General features: G+C 57.5%; 1 protein-coding gene and 1 long non-coding RNA gene across 3 annotated transcripts in view; one reads left to right on the top strand and one right to left on the bottom strand.

The window, feature by feature from the left end:
* The window catches only part of LOC150005551 (E3 ubiquitin-protein ligase PDZRN3-like), a 111,532-nt gene extending 110,605 nt beyond the window's left edge, over window positions 1-927 (bottom strand). The window contains exon 1 of the mRNA XM_090284883.1: window positions 126-927. Coding sequence (XP_090141009.1) covers window positions 126-848 — 723 coding nt within the window. The 5' untranslated portion in view covers window positions 849-927. The remainder of the gene's footprint in view (window positions 1-125) is intronic.
* An 846-nt stretch (window positions 928-1,773) lies between these two features.
* LOC150005550 (uncharacterized) lies at window positions 1,774-19,459 on the top strand. 2 transcript variants are annotated; one of them, XR_016512458.1, is made up of 3 exons: window positions 1,774-2,066; window positions 3,886-4,019; window positions 19,157-19,459. It is a non-coding gene; the product is annotated as an uncharacterized LOC150005550 (long non-coding RNA). The 2 variants fall into 2 exon arrangements; XR_016512459.1 differs by lacking the exon at window positions 19,157-19,459 and adding an exon at window positions 4,975-5,292.
* The last annotated feature ends 2,197 nt before the right edge of the window (window positions 19,460-21,656 follow it).

Genomic DNA, 21,656 nt, shown 5'->3' with positions numbered 1-21,656 from the left:
GACTCAGCGGGAGGAGGGGGGGCGGGGATGCTCCTGGGAAGCCTACGGCATCCTAGTGCCCCGGGGGCGGGGCGGGGAGGTGCCCTCAGTGCCCAAGGCCTGGCAGGGGCCCGGCGGGCGCTTACCTTGCCGCAGGCCGGGGCGGCCACGCAGCGGCTGAGCGAGTCGAGGCGCGCGCTGTACTCGGTGAACTTCTTCTGGTAGCGCAGGGCGGTCATCTGCAGCTCCAGCTGCGCGGCGGCCAGCTGCGCCACCAGCGACTTCTCGCGCTTGCCCGCGCGCAGCGCCTCCTTCTTGAGCGCCTTGTGGAGCGCGGCGAGCCGGGCCTGCAGCGCGCCGTTGTGCGCCCGCAGGGCCCGAGCGCAGCAGTGGCCGCCCGCGCGCAGCTCCCCGCGCGTCAGGGGCAGCCCGCAGCCCTCCTGGCAGCGGCCCACGGGCCTCGCGTCGCACGCGTCCCGCATGTGCGCCTCCAGGTCGCGACGCGGCAGCACCTGGGCACAGCCCGGGTGGCGGCAGCGCGCGGGTGCGAAGTCGCAACGCTCCAGGTGCTCGGGCAGCTCCTGCAGCTTGACCACCCGGCCGCAGCCCCGCGCCGCGTGCGCGCACTTAATGTCCAGTTTGAGGATGAGGCGCTTGAGCGGCAGCACATGGTTGAGCTCCTTGGCCGACAGGCGGCCGCGGCAGCGCGCGGGGCAGCTGCCCTCCTGCACCACCCAGGGCAGCACGCAGCCCGCGCAGAAGACGTGGCCGCACGGCGTGGTCAGCGGGTCCTCCAGCACCTTGCGGCACAGCGCGCACTTCAGGTCCGGGTCCACGTCGCCGTCGAAGCGGTCCAGCTCGAAGCCCATGGTGGGGCCGGGCCGGGGTCGCCGCCCGGGAGCGGCGCCCTCCCTGCCGCCCGCCCTGCGAGGAGCGCAGACCCGGCCGCGCGCGCGCTCTCCGCGGACTGAGCCCAACTCGGCAGACTTCTCGGAAAAGGCCCCGGGCTCCTCCGCCGTATTTGCGCGAGCGCGAGCGCACGCACATCCCGCCGGCGCCGCCCGCCCGGCCCGCCCGGCCCGCCCGCTGCGCCGGGGAGGCTGCAGGGAGGCCCTGCGGTGCCCGAGAGGCCGGGCCCCCACGGCGCAGCCGGCACCCTCCTCTCCGGGGGCGCCGCTCGCTCTCCGCACTCTTCGCTGCAGGAGGCGAGTTCCAGCTGAGAAAGGCTCGCTGAGTCCGGAGCCGAAGAGGCTGCTGTCGCCCCGCCTGGCGTCGCGGAGCCCCTTCCGGGACCACCGCCCGCGGGGCAGTCGGCTTCCCGCCCCTTCCCCGCCCCCTCCCCGCGCGCCTGGCTGCTGAAGGCGAAACCGCTAGGGCCGCTATGCCGGCACTTACGGTCGCTGCTGAATGCGGCCGGGACAGTGGGGAGCCCTTGGCCCCGGGGCGGCCTGTGCCCGCCCTGTGCCCGAACCCGCCGCCTGGCCCCCACCTGACACCTCCAGCTGGGGAGCTCAGGCGGGGACAAGACCAAAGGTGGCCTGCGGGGCTGTGTGTGTGGAGCAGAGATTCTCAGATTTTATCGTGGACGCGGTTGTGACCCCGCACGTCTGGAGCGTCTCCAGGGGACGCCGCGCCTCTGGCCAGGCCTTGAGTCAGGCTGAAGGGCCTGTCCTGGACCCTGGCCCTTTCCAACCAGGGCGGTGGGCCTCCCTGGCCGTCTCCAGCAGCGCCCCTGGGTGTTGAAGGAAGACCTCGGGGTTCACAGCGTCCTGGGGCCGCGTGACTGACGCCTGGAAGGCGGTGGCAGCCTCGGCTCTGTCCCTTTGCTCTTGCTTCGCCCCCCCTGTGCCTGCGGAGCCCCTGACCGTTGCCGTTTAACTGCTTCAGCGAGTGGAAGGGCTGCCTCGGTGTCCGGGGGTCGCTTGTTCGGACCCGACCTTTAAGAAGCTGTCCCCAGACAGGGCTCTTCCATCGGCGTGGGCAGCCCTGGTTGTCTCTGTGGGAGAGACTGTCTTTGAGTCTTTGAAGTGCTCCGACTACGGCTCCTTCGGCAGCACACGGGCTGGGAAACCCGGGCCGCTGCTCAGGTGAGCGTGTGCCGCGTCCTCCGTCCGTGTGTCTGGTGCTGCTCACGGGTTCTCAGCTTGTGGGCCAGAAACACGTTCTTCCAGCAGAGGCGTGTGGGCTTCCCGCTGTCACACGGTGGGCACGTCACCGGGGTGATCGTCTTCAATCCCAGCTGGTTCTGGGACGCAGGCTCAGCCCCTCGCCCACTGTCCCCGGGAGGCTGGTGCGTCCCTTGGGGGCAGCTCTTAGAGAAACGGCCCCGCCCCGCCGCAGCCCAAGAAGCGAGGAGAGGCTGCAGCCGCGGCCATGGGGCGGGGGTGGCCCCGGCCTCTTTAGGCGAAGGAGAGTCTGAGCCGTTCCTCGTTGGTTAATTTCAGTATCAGGAAAAGAAAAAAGCCCTCCTAGAATGTCAGCATGTTTCTTAGTGGCTGAATTGAACAGACAGGGGACTGAGAAACTAGAGCAGCCCATTCCCAAGAGTGGGTCTGGCCAGAGGAGTGGCCGGCGGGACATTCCAGGCGCGGGCAGCGGGACTGTGGCGGTGTGGAGGGTGTGTCTCAGTTACAGCCGGCCCAGACTGAGGACAGGTGGGACAGGAGGGAACAGTCAGGTCAGGGCAGAGAAGTGGGCGGGAGCCAAGCCCCGGGGCTCAGGGGCCTGGGGAGGACTTTGAACTGATTGGGCCAGGGCTGGGGCGGGGGGGGGCAGCAGGGCTTTGGGCAGAGGAGGGGTGTGGCTGGATCAGGCCTAGGTCCATCCTGGAGTGGGGGCAGCGTGTCCATGGGATGACCCCCGCTTCCTGCTCCTGCTCCAGGCCGGCTCAGCTCTAGGTCCCTAATCGCAGGTTCACACCACCGGCACGAGGGGCCAAAACCACAGTGTGGCCTGTTTGGGGTACATGCCAGCATTTACAACACTGTTCCCATAACAACCCCACACCCCCCAGAGCCGCTGGATCGCCCTCTGGTTGTCATTGGTGCGCTTCCCTCAAGGCCCCGCTTCCCACCCACCAGAGCAGCAAATGTCACAAGACAGACAGTGAAAGGCTGGTGGGGACCCGGCTGGGGGGGCTGCAAACAGGGTGGCCTCTTAGCAGACGTCTGGCCCAGTCCTCAGCATGCTCAGCGTGGAGCGGCCCCTGTGGCCAGCGAGTCCGCTCCTCAGTACCTGCCCACAAGGACCGCGGACCAACGTCCACACTCATGCTCAGCCGTGATGCCCAGGCAGCGTGGCCACAGCCCCGGGAACCTGCTCTGCTCCGCATTTCCTGGGCTCCCTTCCCGGGAGGTCCGTGGCTGCACACACAGCCCCTGCTCCCGCCCGAAAGAGCATCCTTGCCCTGCTAGTTCCTGTACACGTCCTGCTCGAGGTCCCCCACCCATTCCCGGACCGGAGGCAGGGCAGCATCTCACCCAGAGCTCAGAAACAAAGGGAGAGGATGCAGGGGCCTCCCAGGGACGCAGGGAAGGCGGAACCGCCTGCCACCGCGATCTTTCTCGGAGGAGGTCTGCTCCCAAAGGGGACAGGTGCCCCTCGTCTCGGGTGACCCTCAAACACACCGGCCGCCCTCCAGCCATTGCCAGCACCCTGATGGGAAGCGAAGGGGGAAACGCATGTGAGAAGCAATCCAATGCTCTTCTTAATAAATGCATTCAAAATGGCTCGCAAAACAACAGACCCTCCTCCTGGAGCGAAATCACGTGACGCTACAGTTCCCGAAGCGGATGCAATTTTTCAAGTTGAGAAGAAACCTGCCGCATCGGGCGGTGACTCACAGCGGACAGTCACCGAATGCGATTTACGCAAATATTCACTGACCCCAACGCATTTCTGAAACAGGTTTCTGATGCAGCGGTGACCCCGGGTGATTCCTGAGAAGGAAACAGACAAGGATGCGATCTGAAGAGTGAAGACCCGTGACAACGTGGAATCTCCATCAAAGGCGGTGGCCGTCATCCCAAGTGTCCGGGAAGGTATAAAATCCTAACACTAGCAGTTTCCACTCATAAATGCAAAACAGAATCCCAGCACTGGTTTTATTAATACATTGATCATTTTTAATTTGGAAAGTCTGTTTTGCAATATTCAAGTTTCACTTTACGGCATGTTTTTTTCTTTAACTGGGCGAGCTCCGTGAAGTTCCTGCAGCTCACGCCTGTGATCTGGGGCCTCGTTAATTTTAATTTTTCTCCTGGCACTTTCAGCACCCTCATTTACTCTGTCGAATTATGATAATGATAATCTGCGCTTACCTGACATAGGTAATCATTGCTAATTAACTAATTTTTACGTGTAGACACCCCTGGAGACTTGACGCGGGTGCTCAGTGTCATTATCTCGGGCTTGGGGGGAAGGTCCCACCTGGCTCCTGGGGGTTGTTGGAGCCTTGGAGGCTGCCCCTCCGCACAGAAGGTCTTCAGCTGCGTCATCCCGGCTGCCTGCTGTGACAGGCGGCAGGGACCCTGAGTGTGACATCAGCTTATGGTGACCTAGGGCCTCAGCCGGCCAGGGGTGGCCTTCTCACGGCAGCCAGGGGCAGCCACACAGGCAGGTCTCCCGAGCGCCCCTCCCCCGCGGCCCAGGCCACTCCACTGTTTTCATTTAAATACCAGCTTTCCCTGCCGAGGCAGAGGCCTGCCCATTGTGTGGGGGCTTGTTTCTTCTTTTTTCTTTTTATCATTTTTCTCCTGGGAGGGCCTCAGGCAAAACATTCTTGAGACATCAGCCAACCGGCAGAACGGAGACGTCCCTTTTCTTTCAAACCCTGTCCTGAAACTGTGGTTTTAGTGCCCAGAGCAGTGAAAAAGCTAAAACAGAACACGAAGGAGAAGAGGCTTCAATGGTGCGGTGTTTCCAGTTTGACAGCCGGTTGTGCTTCAACCAACAAAAGTCCCCTGAACCTTTCGGGCTGTTTTCCACCCCCTGCAGGAGCAGACGGGAGGCGTTTCACTCCGCCGGCGGGGCTGCCTCTCACCCGGCAACACGGTCATGGAAAATCTTCGGCAGCAGGAACATTCTTCCGGGCAGGTCCAATGGAAAATGCGTCCAGGTGCCGGCCGACTGCCACGCTGGCCAGCAGCCACGGCTGACGGAGACGAGGCCGGGAGTGGGAGCGGAGATGAAAGCGCTGGAGGCCCGGGGGCGGCCGTGCTGGTGGGAATGTCTTCGGTGGCTTGTAATTTCCCTGCGGGCTGCGCCACTGCAAGATGAAGATAAAGCTGGGTCGGGGCGCTCGTCCTGGCCTCCCCCGTCTGGGAGCGACAGAGCTTCTGATGTTTCTCTGAACTGCAGGACACGGGGACCCTGGGCCACTAGCTGGCGGGGACCCCATTTGTAAATGGAATCAGGCGTGAAGCCAACAATCTGAACACCCCCACATGGTGGTAAAAGAGGCTCCCCACTCCCCACTTTACTTGGGGGTGCAGCAGTTTCTTCTCTGTGAAAAACCCCACAAAGGGACTTCTGGCCTTTTTTGGGGGGAGGGGGATAATTTGATAAAAATGTATTGAATTGAACAAATAATATATAATATAATTAACAGTGGGAATGACCTGAGCCATCAAATACCACCAGTCTCTTCATTAGGATGAACTTCATCACAGAAACAACACGCATGACTGTCCTGACAGTGAATACCTTTGGCATTGAGGGCCACGCCGTTCCTGCCATGACCGTGCAGCAGAGAGGGCACAGGCCATGTGTAAAGGTGCGGCCGAGGCTGTTTCCGATAAAATGCTGTTGTCAGGGGCGTGGGATTGGGCCCACGGGCCCCAGCTGGCTGCCCCTGTGGTCTTCGAATACATGGCCTTTCTGAAGAGAAGCTGCTGAACTTCACATCAAGACCATCACAGTGACGCAGTGACGCGGGCTTTCCCACGCACAGGCGCTCGATGCGTGGCAGTGCTTTGGACAAAGGGGATGTGGCGTGTCACACGGGCTTGGGGACAGGAACGCCCCCGGCACATCCTGGTTCCGCTCACCTCGGCGGCAGACGTGGCATGTCCGCTCTGCCCCCAGGCTCCTGTCTGTCACAGGAGGGGCTCTCCTCGTGCCTGCCCCGCAGGGATGTGCCAGGAGGGTCCGTGTGTCACCTGGCATGCCCGTGTGCGGGGAGTGGCATGCTCAGGGGCTGGGAGAGCTCAGCCACAGCCCGAGGTGGTGGCTGTGAGGAGCCAGTGTGCCTAGGGCTGGCACCATCGTCCTCCGTCCCATGGTCTCCTGCACCTGTGCCGAGGCTCACCCGGGATTCCAGGATGCTCTCAAGTGTCTGCAGACCGAGGCTGTGCAGACAGACGGCCAGGGGCCAGGGAGGGATTTCCCCCCCTGCCACCCACCGAAAGGACTTAGAGAGAGACAAGGCTGCTTCGGAGATGCACGTGGACCATCCTGGAGCTCTTCGCTGGGCTGCGAGTTTGCCAGTCAGTCACTAGAACAGCTATGATGTCCCCCAAATAAGCAAGGTGGCGTCCTCTCCCTGTAGGAGAAACGGGGCTGGTTCCGCCTGGCAGCCCCTTGAAAGGTAGTTACCGTCCGGTGGAGTCCCTGGAGGCCAAACGCGAAGTCAAAGCCGCAGGGTGTCACAGGGGCCCTGTCATGGGGTCCCGTCCCTGGAGACCCACCGTGAACACATGAGAAACGTGCGCTGCCCCGTTGCTGACCGGAACTGGAGAGCTCTTTGAGGGAGGCTGTCTGAGGCCACGGCTTGTTCACCTGCATGTCCCCAGGGCTGGCGTACAGTCGGTGCTCAATAAACGCGCACAGTGCGCTGACGGGAAAGGAGACGGGCCGTGGCGCAAGCACCGGTGCGTCCTGCCGCTCGAAGTCACCGATGGCGCCACATTCTGCTCCTGGTGGTCACGCTGGGGCGCTGTCCCTGCGGTGGCCTGTCGGTCTCAGCACACACACTTGGTGTGGGCCAAGCAGGGCCTGTGGAGTCCAGGGGCGCAGCCTGGGCCTCGCGTTTGGGAGGACCTGACAGCTCTTCCCAGAGAAGAGGATGCACCTGTGAGTCCTGGAAGGACAGAGGGACGTGGCAGAGCAGGACCCGCAGGGCTGCAGTAGCTGCCCCATGGTGACGGCGGCGGTTGCATTTTCTTTAATTTTCTTCTCGATCCCTAAAAGGGACTTCGGTCTGCGGCTTCTCCCCCGAACTCTCTCCCACCGCCATTCACTTCGCCTCGGGGTCTCTGCTCTCGTCCAGGGCGCGGCCTGCTGCCCGGACGACGCGGGAGTCTCCGACGCTGCCTGCCCCCTGCCCGCCCCCACGCCCCCCGCGGCCGCTGCCAGCGATCTGTCTGAGCTGGAGGGAGGCTGAGCCACTCTGCTGAGGACCCCGCACCAGATTCCGTTCCCCTCGGAAGAAAACGGCAGTGCTCCAGAGCTCCCTGCGCGTGTGTGTGCATGCATGTGTACATCCATGAGCACATGCGTGCAAGGCCCCGTCCCGCATATGCGCCCCAGACCCCACGTGCACTCACGATGTCTCTACCTGTGACTCTCCCATGAAAAACACTGTTCAGCCACATCCATCTCCAAAAAAGCTGCAGACACTCGCCATCCCCTCTCCCTGCCCCCCACTTCAGGCTCTGAGTCACGGAGGGAAGGGGTACCAAGTGGCTGGGGAGCCCTGAATTAGGAGCGGGCAGGACAGGTTACGAGGTCCCACAGAATGGGGGTGCGTGGGGAAGACAGGTCACAACATGGTGTCAGGAAGTCTCCAGCAGCAGGTCATCGGGCTGTCCCCCTTCATGTCCTGGCACTTGCTGTCCCTTATCTGTGACAGAGTCAGCACAGGAGATCCTTGCGGGGCCCTTCCTGCCCTCTGGGTGTGAGAGGCTGAGCAGAATTTCAGACCCCAGGGAGCGGCTGCCAGGCCCCCAGGGGACCCCCACAGTGCGGAGCTGAAGACTTCTGTGGCAGGACGCTGGCGACCACCCTGGCCCTCATCCATGGCATGAGGCCACCCGGCCAGGGACAACGCAGTGACATACTGAGGGGCACGTGGCACACGGGCAGGGGTGGACGGTGGCAGGAGGGAGTCTGGGCTACTCCCAAACCTGTGTTTTTAAGAGGCGGGTGCGCCTCTCCCATGTTCCTGTCCCCCAGACGGCTGGAGTCCCACGATAAACAACTTGGGGTGACTGAACCTGGAGTTGGGGGGACCCGGTCACAGCGTCACTGTGTGGATGCAGGCAGCCCCCAGACCCTCCTTGGGGAGACACCGTGACAGCATCACTGCGCCCGAGGCCTGTCCCAGCCTCCAGGCCCTCCTGACCAGAGCATCTCTCAAGGAGCAGAAACAGCCCCTTACTGGTCTAACCAGCTGCGCGAGTCCGTGGAAAGTGAGTCACGTCTCCCTAAAATAAACTCTGCAATTCAGAGACAAAGTGAGCCCCAGCAGGGCCTGCCGGACGCGACCAGGGCTCTCAACTGTGCGCGCCGCTCCCTGCCCGTCCTGAGGGCTGTTAGAGCCGACAGGGCGCCGCAGACTTGCTGAGACTCCCAAACCTGAAAGGTTCTGACGATTAACTTAATTCCAGTTACTAACAGGAGGAGAGAGAGAAGTGTTTACTGTAGAAGGGCCTTACCTCCTTCCTCTTTGGACCTGGGCTGGTTTCTGCCCATTTGCTTCGGTCACACTCTGTCCACGCAAACGTCTGGCTGCCGGTCAGCAGAGACTCCCCACCGTGGCCGCAGAGGCTGCCCCTGTCCTGGGTCAGCTGGGTACATCCCAGTCCATGCTCTGCTGGCGTCGGGGCAGCCACCGACAGCGATGCCCCATGTGGGCTTCAGGGTCAGCCCACTGTCCTTGGGGGGCACGATTTTAAGATGCTTGTTGTGACCTGATGGCGCAGGCGGGTGCCCGGAAGTAGAGCCTTAGATGAGGTTTGTGGGAAGAGCTCCCAGGGGAGTGAATGGGGAGAGAAGGGTCTCAGCCAGGTGTGGGCACAGCACGCTCACGGCCCGGGGTGGGAGCAGGGCCGAGGACGGCACCACACAGGGACCCGGCGGGCTGGCTGCCCGCGGTCGGCAGGGAGGAAGGAGGCCTCAGGCCGGGCCACCTCGGGGGCCCGGTCAGCCGCCTGCGCTCCTGGCTGCAGGGCTCCTTCCCTTTCGGGGGCCCCTCCCTGCGAGTCAGCATGGGGAGAGCCCAGAGGAGCCTGGGTGGGATCACATGCGAACCATAAAAAGGGACATTTTCAAGGGCAGCAGGTTAAACAATGGCTGCCGACCGTGGGACGCAGCCGTCACCAGGTGGGCCACGGCGTGTCCCCGGCAGGGACGAGCCCTCTGTCCCCATGTGGAAGCTTCATGCTCGGTGAAAGGAGCCCGATGTGACTGCAGACACGATTCAGTCATGTGACCCAGGCCGAGGGTCATACAAACTCCGCCCAGGGCCAGCGACCTGAGAATAAATTTTATACATGTCAGTGGTTGAAAAGGAGTCAACAGAAGAATGGAATCCGTGTCCTCTGAAAATGACACAGGATTCACTGGTCACCTGTGGGTTCCCGTGGCTCCTGGTGGCCACGGGTCCCTGGCCATGTCCTTCCTGGTGGTTTGGCTGGACTGCGGCCACTTCTCCCCCATTTCTCAGCCCTGGTCAGTGCCCCTCCCATCCGCTCTCTGGGGACACATCCACCCTGTCACCCACGACTGTCCCCCTGCAGACACCACACAGTCAGCAGGAGGCCTCGCCCACAAGGCAGAAGGAGGCGGGCTGGGTGGGAGTGAAGAAGTCCCTCTGCCGTCAGAGGCTCCGCGCTGAGTGACATAGGACCAGGCCCTCGGAGGTGACCGCCAACAGGGGACAGCGAGGGCAGGGACCATGGCGGGGACCAGGCAGGACCGCCAGCCCAGGCCCCCGGGTTAGTCTGTGGAGGAGAGGGTGGCGCTGGGTGTTGTCCCAGTAAAGGGTGTGGCTCTGGATGCGGCCTGCAGGTGTGAGGACTCCCTGGCATTGACACGGTGACCTCGAGTTCTCTGTAATAAGCACGCGCCGCTGTCTCGGTGAAACAGTAACAACGTGCACCTGCCAGAAGCATGTGGCCTGGCTAAGAGGTCTGAGGGGACAACCAGGGCGAGTCATCCACAGGACGGCTTCCGGTGGGGCCAGGGCGATGCTCACCGGCCAGCGTGTGGGCAGCACTGACTTGTACGCAGGTTTCTGGTGTGGACCCTGACGGCCCCCAGGCCTGGTGGCCAGTGACAGAGCTGAGGGCGGCCCCCACCTCGCAGAGGGGGTCAGAGGAGAGCCCGACGGGCCGCCCTGGCCCGAAGCCCCGCTCGCTGATGGCAGGTCCCGTCCACCATCCTCTGTCCTCTGCCCCGACCGGCGGCGGCGAGGTGACAGTGACCGTGTGGCAGGATGAAGGCGCTTGCTTTGGCTGGCAGTGCGAGTGCGGGCTTGTGACGAGGGAGCGGCAGGAGAAGCCCACCCACCACTGGGGAGCGTGGCTGTTTCGGGAGCACCGAGATACTGTGTTCCTCGTGGCTCCTGTTTGTGACACTTTATTTGGCTTAAACTCAACAGGAGCTACCGCTATTTCTTTAATCGAACGAACAAGACTCCTTGAAATTCACATCAGCCAATGAACCAGCGTGACTGGGCAGAACCCAGGGGGTGCGTTCTCCCAGCAGCAAAGTCCATTCAAACTGAGCAGCTGAGGCCCCACGTGGATTTATCCCACCTGCGCCGACTTTAACACGTTTGTAAAGTGCCTGGAGCTGTGTTATCTTTCTCCGGTGCCCCTGGCTTTCTCCGGTCCCGGAGGGAGGACGCGGTCCTGAGGTGGTGGCCCTGCAGCGGCCATCGCGCTCGCGCCGTGGATGTGGGCAGAGAGCGCAAGGCTGGCCAGAGAAAACGGAGTCCCCCTCCCGTGTGGAAGTGAAAACGGAACCCTGAAAATGCTCTCTGTCCATGCATCCCTTTTCCACCAAAAATAACCGAAACACAACATTACGGTTTTCCAACCACGTCTGCCTCCCGCTTGAGCTGTTGTGCTGGGTTTTGGTTCCGTGAGGGTCCCGTGTGATGACGTGACTGAAAGGAAGGAGCACAGACTCCTTCAGGGACTAGGTAACCGATCACACGGGACCGTCTTTCATCAGGAGCAAAGCCTGCGGCCTGCTTGCACGGGGAGGGCAGAGCTGGGGCCTCCAAGGGGCCGTGGCCAGGGGCAGGGTGTTTGTTTTAAGTTGTGTATCCAATGGGTCTTAGAATCCACTTTAAAAATACATAAATATTTTCTTTGGAAATGCAGATACTTCCTGCTTTTATGAAGGAAAAACAAATGAAAGTTGTTTGTTTGGAGGGGCAGATGTGGGCTGGATGCAGTCGGGGTGAAGCAGGGGAACTGGCTGGCGGTCCCCGGTCCCCGGCCGTGACCTCGGGCGCATCACGCACGCCGTCGCCCGGCCTCAGTGCCGGCGGTTAAGCAGCGGTGAGATGGCGCCGCAAACGTGAAGGTTTTGCCCGTCCTTCCCTCTGTCACAACCGGGAGCCATTTCCTTTTCTGCTTTTAGGTCTCACCTCCAATAACTCACTGGGATTTGGCACTACTTTGAAACTGGGCTCAGAACTGTCCCCATGTTATCTCACTCCTCCACCCCCATGACACCGATTTATAAGCAGTTTGTATTGTCGTTCAGAGCAGTGTTTTCAGGGGCCACGTGGTGTTGATTGTTATGCTAATGAGGTGGCTTTGGGACCCCACCCAAGGGTGGCGACTGGTTGTCCATAGGAGCCAACCCTGTGGTTGCAGGATTGGAACTTTCAGTCCCACTGCCCAGTTTCCAGGACGGCAGAGGGGCCGGAGGGGGACTCCGTCTCAATGGCCAACGGCTGAGTCAGTCGCGAGCACACACGTGGCCCCTGCGCCCAGCAGGGCAGCTCCCAGCCCCTTTCTGGGAGCTCGTGTGGAGGAACCAGGACGCTTCTCGGTCACCGGTTCCCTGGGCCGCCGGCTGGCTCCAAGCCCCAGGAGGACACAGTACCTTAGTCCGGGCTGCCCCCCACCCTGCCTCCCCGCCCCCATCTGGCCGTGTTTCTCATCCCCCCATCCTCTGTAACAAACGTGCTCATGGCCTTTCCCGCGTCCTGATCTAACAAATCGATCACCCCGAGGAGGCGTGCGGGGCCTCTGGTTGGCAGCCAGCTGGTGGGGCTCAGGGTGACGTGAGGTCCGCGCCCCAAGCCAGGATCTGATTCCGCCTCCAGGTGGAAACGTCAGAACCGAGTGGACTTCCCAGAGCCGCGCTCGTTAGCGGGAGAAGCCTCCACACGTGCTGGAACCGGGCCTCAGGAACCCCCTCGCCCCCACTTAAAACATTGCTTTGCCCCCCGGAGGATGTCCGAGGAAAGCGAGGCGTCTGTCCAGAGGGGTCGAAGCAAAGGGTCACTGACTCTGCTCGCGCTGCCCCCTCGCCCTTTCCTGTCCGGGGTGTTTATAAACACACGGGCTTGTACTGAAGTGTTTACAGGCCTCGCTTACGTACAGATCATGTAAACAGCTTTTGTAGCGTCGAGAAAACATAGGAGCACAGAATGAGTTGACAGCCCATAGATGTTAGGCTGTGTGGCTTTGCTCTTGGAAAACGCAAGGCTGAGGAGGGAGCGTCCGCAGCCCGCATGTCGGTGGGTGAGCGGAGACCGCGATGGAGCCGCTTCCACGCCACCCCTCCCGCTGAGACCAGCGCGGCCCCGTCCCGAGTCCCGACGTCGGCTCCCGGTGCTGCCACGGGCAGGGCCGTCCCCCCACCAGGTAACGGAGGGTTTCCTCGAGGACCTTGCGGATTCCCGTAACGTCACCTCCCGTTTCCTGGCAGAGCCGCCAACATTTTTCTCACTTGAGCCTGACTGTTCCTTAGAAAGAAGCAGCGTCACAGAAATTGACCACCGCCCAGAGCTGACTGAGCACAGCCTTCCCTCCCTCTGAGTGACGGCCCGACGGGAACGGGGTCGCATTTTGAGGCCTCCTCTGCTGAAAGACACGACCAAAGCTTTCCCAGGACGAAAAGACAAACGCTGTACGATTCCCCTGACGTGAGGTCCCGGAGGGGACAGATTCACAGGCGGAGAGTCCTTGCGGGGGGCGGCGGGGCAGGGGCCGGCAGCTGGGGTGCCGTGAGGACAGTGTCAGTTTGCGGGGACGGGAAGGTCCCGAAATGGTGGCGGGGAGGGTGGCCCAACAGTGTGGCTGTGCTCAGTGCCACTGAACGGTCCACATGAATATGAGAAAGTGGAAACTTCTATGTATATTTTGCCATAATTTAAAAAACAAGAAAGCTTTCAAAATCTTCTTAAACCTCACTTATTTTTCAGCTGCAGGAATCTCTATATTAATCACCCAGGATGCTGATGTAATCGGGCAGATTGTAAAATCATGACTATTCCAAATTTGCACGTTAAAATTTGAGGGAATTCCTGAGCCAAAAATAGAAGCTATATTTCAGATTTTGAGTATCTTCATACTTCCTTTTCTTTCTGTCCTCATCCAAGGACATTTTGTCATTGCTTTTTTTAGAGAGAGGAAGGTAGATGCACAGAGGGAGAGGGAGGGAGGGAGATACAGAGAGAGGAAGAGGTCAGCGTGAGAAGGAAACATCAGTTGGCTGCCTCCTATACGTGCCTTGACGGGCTGAGCCCACAACCGAGGCATGTGCCTTGCCCGGGAATCGAACCCACGACCTTTTGGTGTATGGACGACGCTCCAACCCACTGAACCAAACCAGCCTGAGCTGTCACACTTTCTTAATAGCTGAGAAAATCTGGGACTGTGCAGGCAGCACATGTGAACCTTGAAGGTGTCACACCTCGCGGCTGACACTGTCCCATGGCCACAGTCCAATAGCAAAGTTTCTAGCAGCCACATTTGAAAAGTAAAAAGAAATAGGTAAGATTAATTTTAATAATACATTTTATTTAATAGTGTAAATCCATATTATCATATTGACATGTAATCAATATAAAAATTTTTAATTAGATGTTATCAATTTTTCATACTAAGTCCGAAGTTTGATGTGCATTTTACCATTAAAACACTTCTGAATATTTTCACTAGAGATTTTTGATCCATATTTAGATTTCATAAAAGTTACATTTGAAAAAGTAGATTCTCATACCTAAGTTGTTTCAAACATACCTAAATGTTTTCTAATTATTGAATTAAATAGCAAGAAATTTTTTTTAATATTTGCATCCACAATGACAAAAGTCGTTTATTTCTTTTAGTGAATTGAGTTCTCTTTGAAGCAAAAGCACATGCAGTTACATGCGTGTCCACATAAATTTGCTGCTCTTTGTCAATTCGGGATTATTAACACCAAATCCAAAAGGCTAGAACATGAAGTGAAAAACAACTCTAAATTTTTTAACATCAACATGATACTCCTCGGTTTTTTTTCTTGTAGTTTTTACAGCCAATTTATGTGAGGCTACCAATTATAATTACTATTGTCTGCATACTGACTCCTTAGAAAATGTATAAGATTATTACTCTTGGTATGTATTGTGAGTTCACATTTTAACATAAACTCCTAGACTTGTTTAGCTTTCTCAGAAGCTTTTTAAAATGTCAAGACTCTTTCTTAGAGCAGTTTTGTTTCACGACGGAATTCAGAGGGCGGCACTGATATGTCCTAAATGCGTCCCGCCTCACACATGCACAGCACCCGTGTCAGCCCCACTCTCCGGAGCGGGACGTCCCTCCCCAGGATGACCTAAATGGACATGTCACAATCACTATAAAGTAAATAACGTATGGAGAATAATGTGCCGCATAGAGGCTATAGTTCCTAATACTTCTTCTGTGTATTTAAAAGTTGTCAAGAGAGTAGATCTTAAAAGTCACAAGAAGAACCTTTTGTTCAGTGATGGGTGTGAAGCAGATTTGTTTTGGCGATCACCTCACAGCGCACACGGATACGGAGTCGGGAGGCCGTACGCCTGAAACGGACACAATGTCGTACGTCTGGCAGCAGACACTGGGATTTCTAATCTTTTAAACTCATGAAGGTGTGATTTATGGCCCAGAAGGTGACCCGTCTTGGTAAATGTTTCACGTGAGCTTGAGAAAAATGTGTATTCTGCTGTCGTTAGCTGGGGTAGCCTGCAGGTGTCCATTATGTTCAGTTGCCACAAGGACATGTGTGAGGCTTGCAAGTTAGCTTGTCCATATGAGTGTGATGGTGGTGAAGGATGGAAACCATCCCGCCGTCTCTTGGTTTGGATAATTGAGTGTCTAGCAAGCACTTACATGGTATCAGGAAAAACTTGGCTCGATGTTAAAGTTTTATAAAACTTTTCCATGGCCCAACCAAGGGCATTGGCAGAGTACACAACATCCTGAGTATCACTGCGTTCTAGTTTCATAAACAGTTCCACGCACTGGTGATGATCGCAAGCATTTGCACACACATTAAATGACTGGTAACAGTGCTCACGCTACTTTTCACGGAATCTGCCGGAGAACGCTGAGCACCAGCAGCTCACTACGACTCTTACGAAGAGCAAAGCAATAAAGAAAGCATCTGTCTTTTGTTTTAAAGTTCCATTGACTTTTGAATTTTAACTAACATAACTGAAATTCCATATATCCTCATAGAAACTAATGTTTCATGCCTAGATGAAACTCTTCTTTGACAGATATAGAAAGTTAAAAATATCCTCACAAGTTTAATTTTAAAAAGTTGATTTGACATTTCTTAGTAAATTTGGAAGTGACTTAAGACCAAACATGCCCAGAGTGCTAATTGGGGCGTGTGTCTCATGAACTCATTAAAAGCTGAAGGAAAGTATGTGCGATGTTTGCATCACTTGAATCACTGCGTCTCTGATGTTGCAAAAGTCTCACATCCTGCAGTCAGTTGCTTCCTGGCTTTGTTGAAGGTCTTCTCTCTTTTCTATGGATTTCCGTCTGTCCTCGTGATTTTCTAGCACAATTTTCATAACGATATTACTTTCTTTAACCACGTCTCTTTAAATTTGTTTTCTTTCTTTTTTTGTGCAACAATCCAAGAGGTTTAAAACTGGCCAAAATGACAAGACCGCATCCTGCTAGAAAACATTTAAAGTCTGTCCGTCGGGCATTTAATTTGGATCTCAGACAACTAATTTTGTTTATTCCTTTTTTGACTTTTGAGAGGAAACTTATTACTATCAGAGTATTATCGAATGGTATTTTGTAATGGACTTGGCAGAATGCACATTTGCATCAGACTCAGTCCCGCTTCACTGAGAGACGAGGATGTCTGCTCAGAGTTCAGCGGGAGACTAATTCAGCAGCTAGATTCAGGCCTCACGGGGAACATTCCTGGTTCGGTCACCACATGCGTCTCCGGCACGCAGGGGAGTCGGAGCAAACAGACCACCTACCAGTCCGGGGGAAGAGCCCTGTCTGAGCTGAGCAGCCCGCCACTGTACGCGACCTTGGTGAAAGTCCCCGACATTTTCTGCCTGAAACCACAGCGCCACATGGCTACACCTGGAACTGAAGCGGCTCCGTGACCGGGGTGCGAGTCTCGGTCTCTCTCAACTTGCTGCAAATTCTTACCCACCAAAGGCCGTTCCTGCTTCTTCTAAAGCCCGGCTGCTCGGCAGCCGTCGTCACTGTGCGTACGCAAGCACTTCCCTCGGAGTGACAGTGTTTTTCTGCGCCCGTGACTCAGAGGTGCGAAACACAGAACAGACGGCTCCATCTCTCCAGGGCCGTGGGAAGAGTCTGCGTCCGTGTGGAAGTGAAGGGCACCTCTGCTTCACGGGCTCCTCTCGGCACCGGCGTCCGAGGTCGTTTCTGGGGAGAGACAGTCCCACCCACGAACAGCGAAGGAAACGGTGGTCGGTTTGCAGACAAGGCCTTGCCGCACCGTGGACGTCCGCAGATTTAAAGTGTGTCCAGAGACGTCAGAGTCAGTGTGGCACCTGGCGGGCACCAAGGTGGCTGTGAGACTGGCCCTCCCCGCGCTCTGAGCCGTTGGCACCGGGGACGAAGAGCCCGGGCCGTGCTCCTTCCTGCCGGCTTCTCAGACCCGTGTGTCCAGAGCAGCCCCGCTTCCCACGCCGCCAGTGTCAGAGAGCAGAGGCGCCCGCGCTGCGCTGCTACCCGGACTCAGGAGCAACGGGAGGTAGAAAAGAAAGTGAAAACAAATCTAAGATGTTCCAAACTCCGCAAGATTAGTCATTCTGTTTTATTTGGAAGCCGGTTTGTTTTGGCAAAATCCGTCTGTTCTCAACAGTGGAGCACACGCCTGCTCAGGGAGAAGCCGTTTCTCTGGCCCAGGTTTGAAGTCTGGGTTTGAGGACGGATGGAAGGGACGAGGGAGGCAAACGGGAGGCCTCGTGGCCGTCACAGCAGCGGGGCCAGGCAGGAGCTGGCGCTTCAGTCAGGGCAGGCGATGTGGCCTGTTAGGGACAATGGTAAAGGGTGTACGTGCATGCATGTGTGTGCATGCATGTGTGCATATATGTGCACGCATGTGTGCGTGCATGTGTGTGCCCACGTGCCCTGCAGGAGAGGGCGGTAACCCAATGATGCCTCATTTTGTTCGAGTTTGTTGTTTGGGTTGCTTCTACCGAACACCCAAAGGGCAAGCCTCCTTCCTGTCCTGCAGCGAGACTCCTAACTTCCATCCACGGGATTGTCACATGGAAGATCAGGTCAGCTGTCCGCCGGGGGCAGCGTGAGGTACACGGCTTTAGAATTACCGGCCCCCTTGCCATTAAACAACTCCAGTGAACTCAATTTTCTCTAATTTATAGTCAGCCTGTTTAAATTACTGTTATTTGGCCCGGATTATTTCATAGGGATTTAATTGTGCCTGTAAATCGAGTTTCTTTCAGATCCGTCTCTTTCCTGGCTTTCTGTCCCTCCCCCACGTCTCGTCTCGCATCTGCTCCAGAGCAGATCAATGATTTACGCCATGAAGCCTTGTTTGCGCCTCGGTAACGACACACATGTTCTGCATCGCGTGCTGATGTCACGGGAAATGTAGACGTTGTGAAAGGTCTTGAATTTTCCATGGGAGTTGGTTGGGGCCAAATGGCATTTTGCTGATCACTTCTGAGAACAATGCGTCTCTTTCTTGTCACCAAGCCAACAAGGTAAACACTTGCCTCCCAGACTCCCCTGGGCGTGAGCGATGGGTCAGGTGTGGGATGGCCGTTAGGTGGACACCAGGTCTGTCCCTGTCCTGTTCGTGGCCTCCCAGTCTCCCCCTGAACGTGAGCGACCACCACTGCCCTTGGGGGCTGCCAGCTGCTCAAGCCTGCCCGGCAGTGTCACCGATACTTCTGATACTTCAGACCTAGCAGGACACGTCCCCTCCAGTCCCCTCCGCGTGCTCCTGCTCTGACTACACCCTTGGGGACAAACACGGATCCTAGATACAGCCGAAGCTGGGAGCTCGGGTCACGCCCGGGGGCAGGCGGCTGCCAATGAGCGGAAGGCCCTGCCGGGCTGTCTCCCTGTCCCTCCTCTTCCCTCCGGTTCCGCCCTCTGTCCTCCTCAACTTGGACTTGTGTCCCTGATTCTCAGGCCTGAGTTCTTGAACTTCATTCAATACTTACTGAAGACTCGGTGTTTTGTACGTCGGTTAGCACATCCCTGAAACAACCTTGAAGAAGGGAGCATTATTGTTATAACCCATTTCCAGGGCAGGAGGCTGGACAATGGCAGGTTCTGGTGATTTGTCCACGGTTACCAGACGCACATGTTTGGAGCCGGGACTGAATCCAGGTCTGTGTGGCTCCAGAGCGTGGCTCTAATTTCCTCTCCAGTATCTGGGCACTGACTTCTGGTTCCTTATTCCTTGATTGTCCCACTGTGGGGTCCTGATCTTATAACTTTTACGTCCATCCCAGGGTTTAGCAAACCTTTTCTATGAAGGGCCATAGAGTAAATAGTGTTGGCTTTGCAGGACAGAGGAGCTTCGTCACAACTGTGTAGCTGTACTGCAGACAGCGGCGGGGAAAGGCCGCGCCTGTGTGGCCTCAGTCGGAGCACAAAAGACGGGCGTGGGTCCCTTCAAAGCAACCCTTACTCCGGATGCTGAAATGTGAATTTTATATAATTTTCACATGCAACTAATTATTATTATTCTTTTTATTTTTCAGCAATATAAAGCCACTCTTAGCATGTGAGCGGAGGAGAAGGGGCCGTGGGCCACAGTCTGCCCCAGGGCCACTGCATGCCGGCTGCTGCTCTGTGCCCGTCACTGGGCTCAGGTTTATCGGCTCTCTGAGACCCTCACCCAGGAGCTGCCGTCTGCGGCGACCTTCCTGTACTGTTTACACACACTGATGAGGGGGATCTTCGCAGTCACCCTGCGAGGGAGGTGCTTTAGGCAGCTCCGTTTTTCAGAGGAAGAACGTGGGCTGCAGAGAGGTGAATGATTTGCACCGGGTTGGACCCGCCGTGTCGGGGGGTGCCGGGGAGCCCAGCCGATCAACCCGGGGCTGGTGCCTTACTGCGCGTTCCGAGAACTGCCCAGGACTGTGCAAGTGTAAGTTATGAGTGACACACCTTCGTCCAGGCTTCTGAGGGGGCTGGGCAGCCACCCCGCTGATGCTGATCAGAGCCAGGCCTCCACCCCCACGCATCTTCGACACCGGACGCCGTGAGCTTGCGCCGCCGTGGGCGGCTGAGGGACCTGCTCCGTGCGGGGGGGCTGCTGTTTGCTCCGATCTCTGCCCCCCCGACCCCCCCACGACTGGGTCCTGATGGGAACCCAGCTGCCGGCTGCGGGTCAGTGCGGAGAGCGGGGGCGGGGTTTTTCCACTCTCATCTCTTTCAGGTTCTTCAATTAGATAGCAGGAGAGACGTGACTTAATTATTGAGAAGACTTTGGAGCCAAATGGAAAACGAGGCTACGCCTTCCTCAGATGCCAGGGTAATTAGGGCCCAATTATGCCTCTCACTTGGCGCTAACGAGCGGAGATCAATGAAAACAATGGTGTGACTGTGCATCCCTTGCACCGAGCCGGGAACTCCGGCTACGGAACCTGTCCACGGTCTCACCCACGGAAAGTCCTGAGTGAAGGTGACCCAGAAGTGACTTTCTGCATGGTTTCATTTTCAAAGCTCACACAGACGGCCACAGCCTGTGTCAGTCACGTGCGGGGCACAGCACGCTGCTCTTCCTCCCGTAAGGAGAGTCACAACCCGGCTCTGAGATTCCCGTCCCCAGCACTGAGACCAGGCCTGCAGGAGGGGAACGGGGGCTCATGGGGCTGCCTCTCCGTTCTCCTGGCTCAGACCCCCGTGTTCTCGGGGTGCTGTGAAAACGGCCTCTGTTCCGCTGTGGAAACCCGAATGAAAGAGACGTCTCTCGATTCAGAATTTAGACTCCATGGACTCAGACTTACCTGCTCAAACATCACCCCACCTGCTGCTTAGTGTAACCGATGAGACAGCTTCCGCTCAGACCGCACGCTCCTGCTGTTTCGTTTTATCTGCCGCATCGTCTTCCGGCGGGTGGTGGGAGAGCTCAGCTCCGTGCTCGCCGGTGACCAGGATAAACGTTCCCACAGACCCGCCTTCTGCCCGTGGTGGGGCCTGCTCGCGTGAAGGGGGCCGCACGCACACCCCACACCCTCTAATGTTCTCATCACCCCAAAACAATTTCAAGAAGTAAGCAAAACAGGTTTTAACTACAATTTCCAAATAAAACAATAAATGAGTGAAAGAGGCTTCAGAGAGCTGAAAGGCACGAAGGCACCGTCACGGGGACGCCGCGCCCCACTGTGGTCTTCCCGAAGGTGACCCCGGACGGGTAGGGTCTGCAACCGCACAGGCACCCTGGTTTCGACTCCTAATTCAGGTTTAAATAAAATGCAAAGGGAAAGCAGACAACAGTCTGAAATGTGTGAGCTGTAATGAAGGAAACCTTCGAACATCTGTTCCCTTCCCACGTCTCCCAATGGGAGAGAATCAGATGTCACCGAACTCTGAATCGGCTTCGGTCATCGAGGCTTGGCAACCTGGCTGAGCAACTGGGGACCCAGAAGAACACTCCCTTCCTCTTGGAATGCAGTGGAAATGGCACACCTGTCCCCACACTTGTCGGTGCAGTTACCATACCAGGAAAGGCCCCGGGTGGGAACGCTGATCTCAGGGGTCAGGGTCTGGCTTCTGTTTCTTTGGCCCCACGTCCTGGACTTGGCGGCTGAACTCTGTCAGCATAGCCAGGGCTTTTGACACGTGCGGCAGGTGAGGGCAGCTGTCATCCCTCCAGCCCTGGAGGTGCAGAGGCAAGAGTGAGAAGGCGCCGTGTGTACCCGCACCCGGACCGCCTGCAGCTCACGCCGACTTGGGAATTCTTCCGCACAGGTTTTCCTTCACTCCTCTCCCTTCATCTAGTCCATGGGGACTTATTTCATAGTTTGAGTTATAATCTGACCCTTCTGTCTCTTATTTGGTTGCTCATAGCGGCCTAGGTCCGGCCGGCGAGAGCTCTTCAGATTGTCTTCTGGGCCCCTTGACAAGCCTCCGCCAGTGCGGTGTGTTGGCGTGGCCCTGACTTCCCAGCACCACGAGATTGTGTATTTTCTGTTCCAGTCTGAGAATCGGCCATTTCTGCCAGGAGCCCTGGTGCCTTCACTGCAGGTGGTGTAA

The sequence above is a fragment of the Furipterus horrens genome, unplaced genomic scaffold (genome assembly GCF_987537825.1).
Source record: "Furipterus horrens unplaced genomic scaffold, mFurHor1.1.pri manual_scaffold_7, whole genome shotgun sequence".
Lineage (NCBI taxonomy): Eukaryota > Metazoa > Chordata > Mammalia > Chiroptera > Furipteridae > Furipterus > Furipterus horrens.
This window is presented reverse-complemented; position numbering and strand designations above follow the sequence as displayed.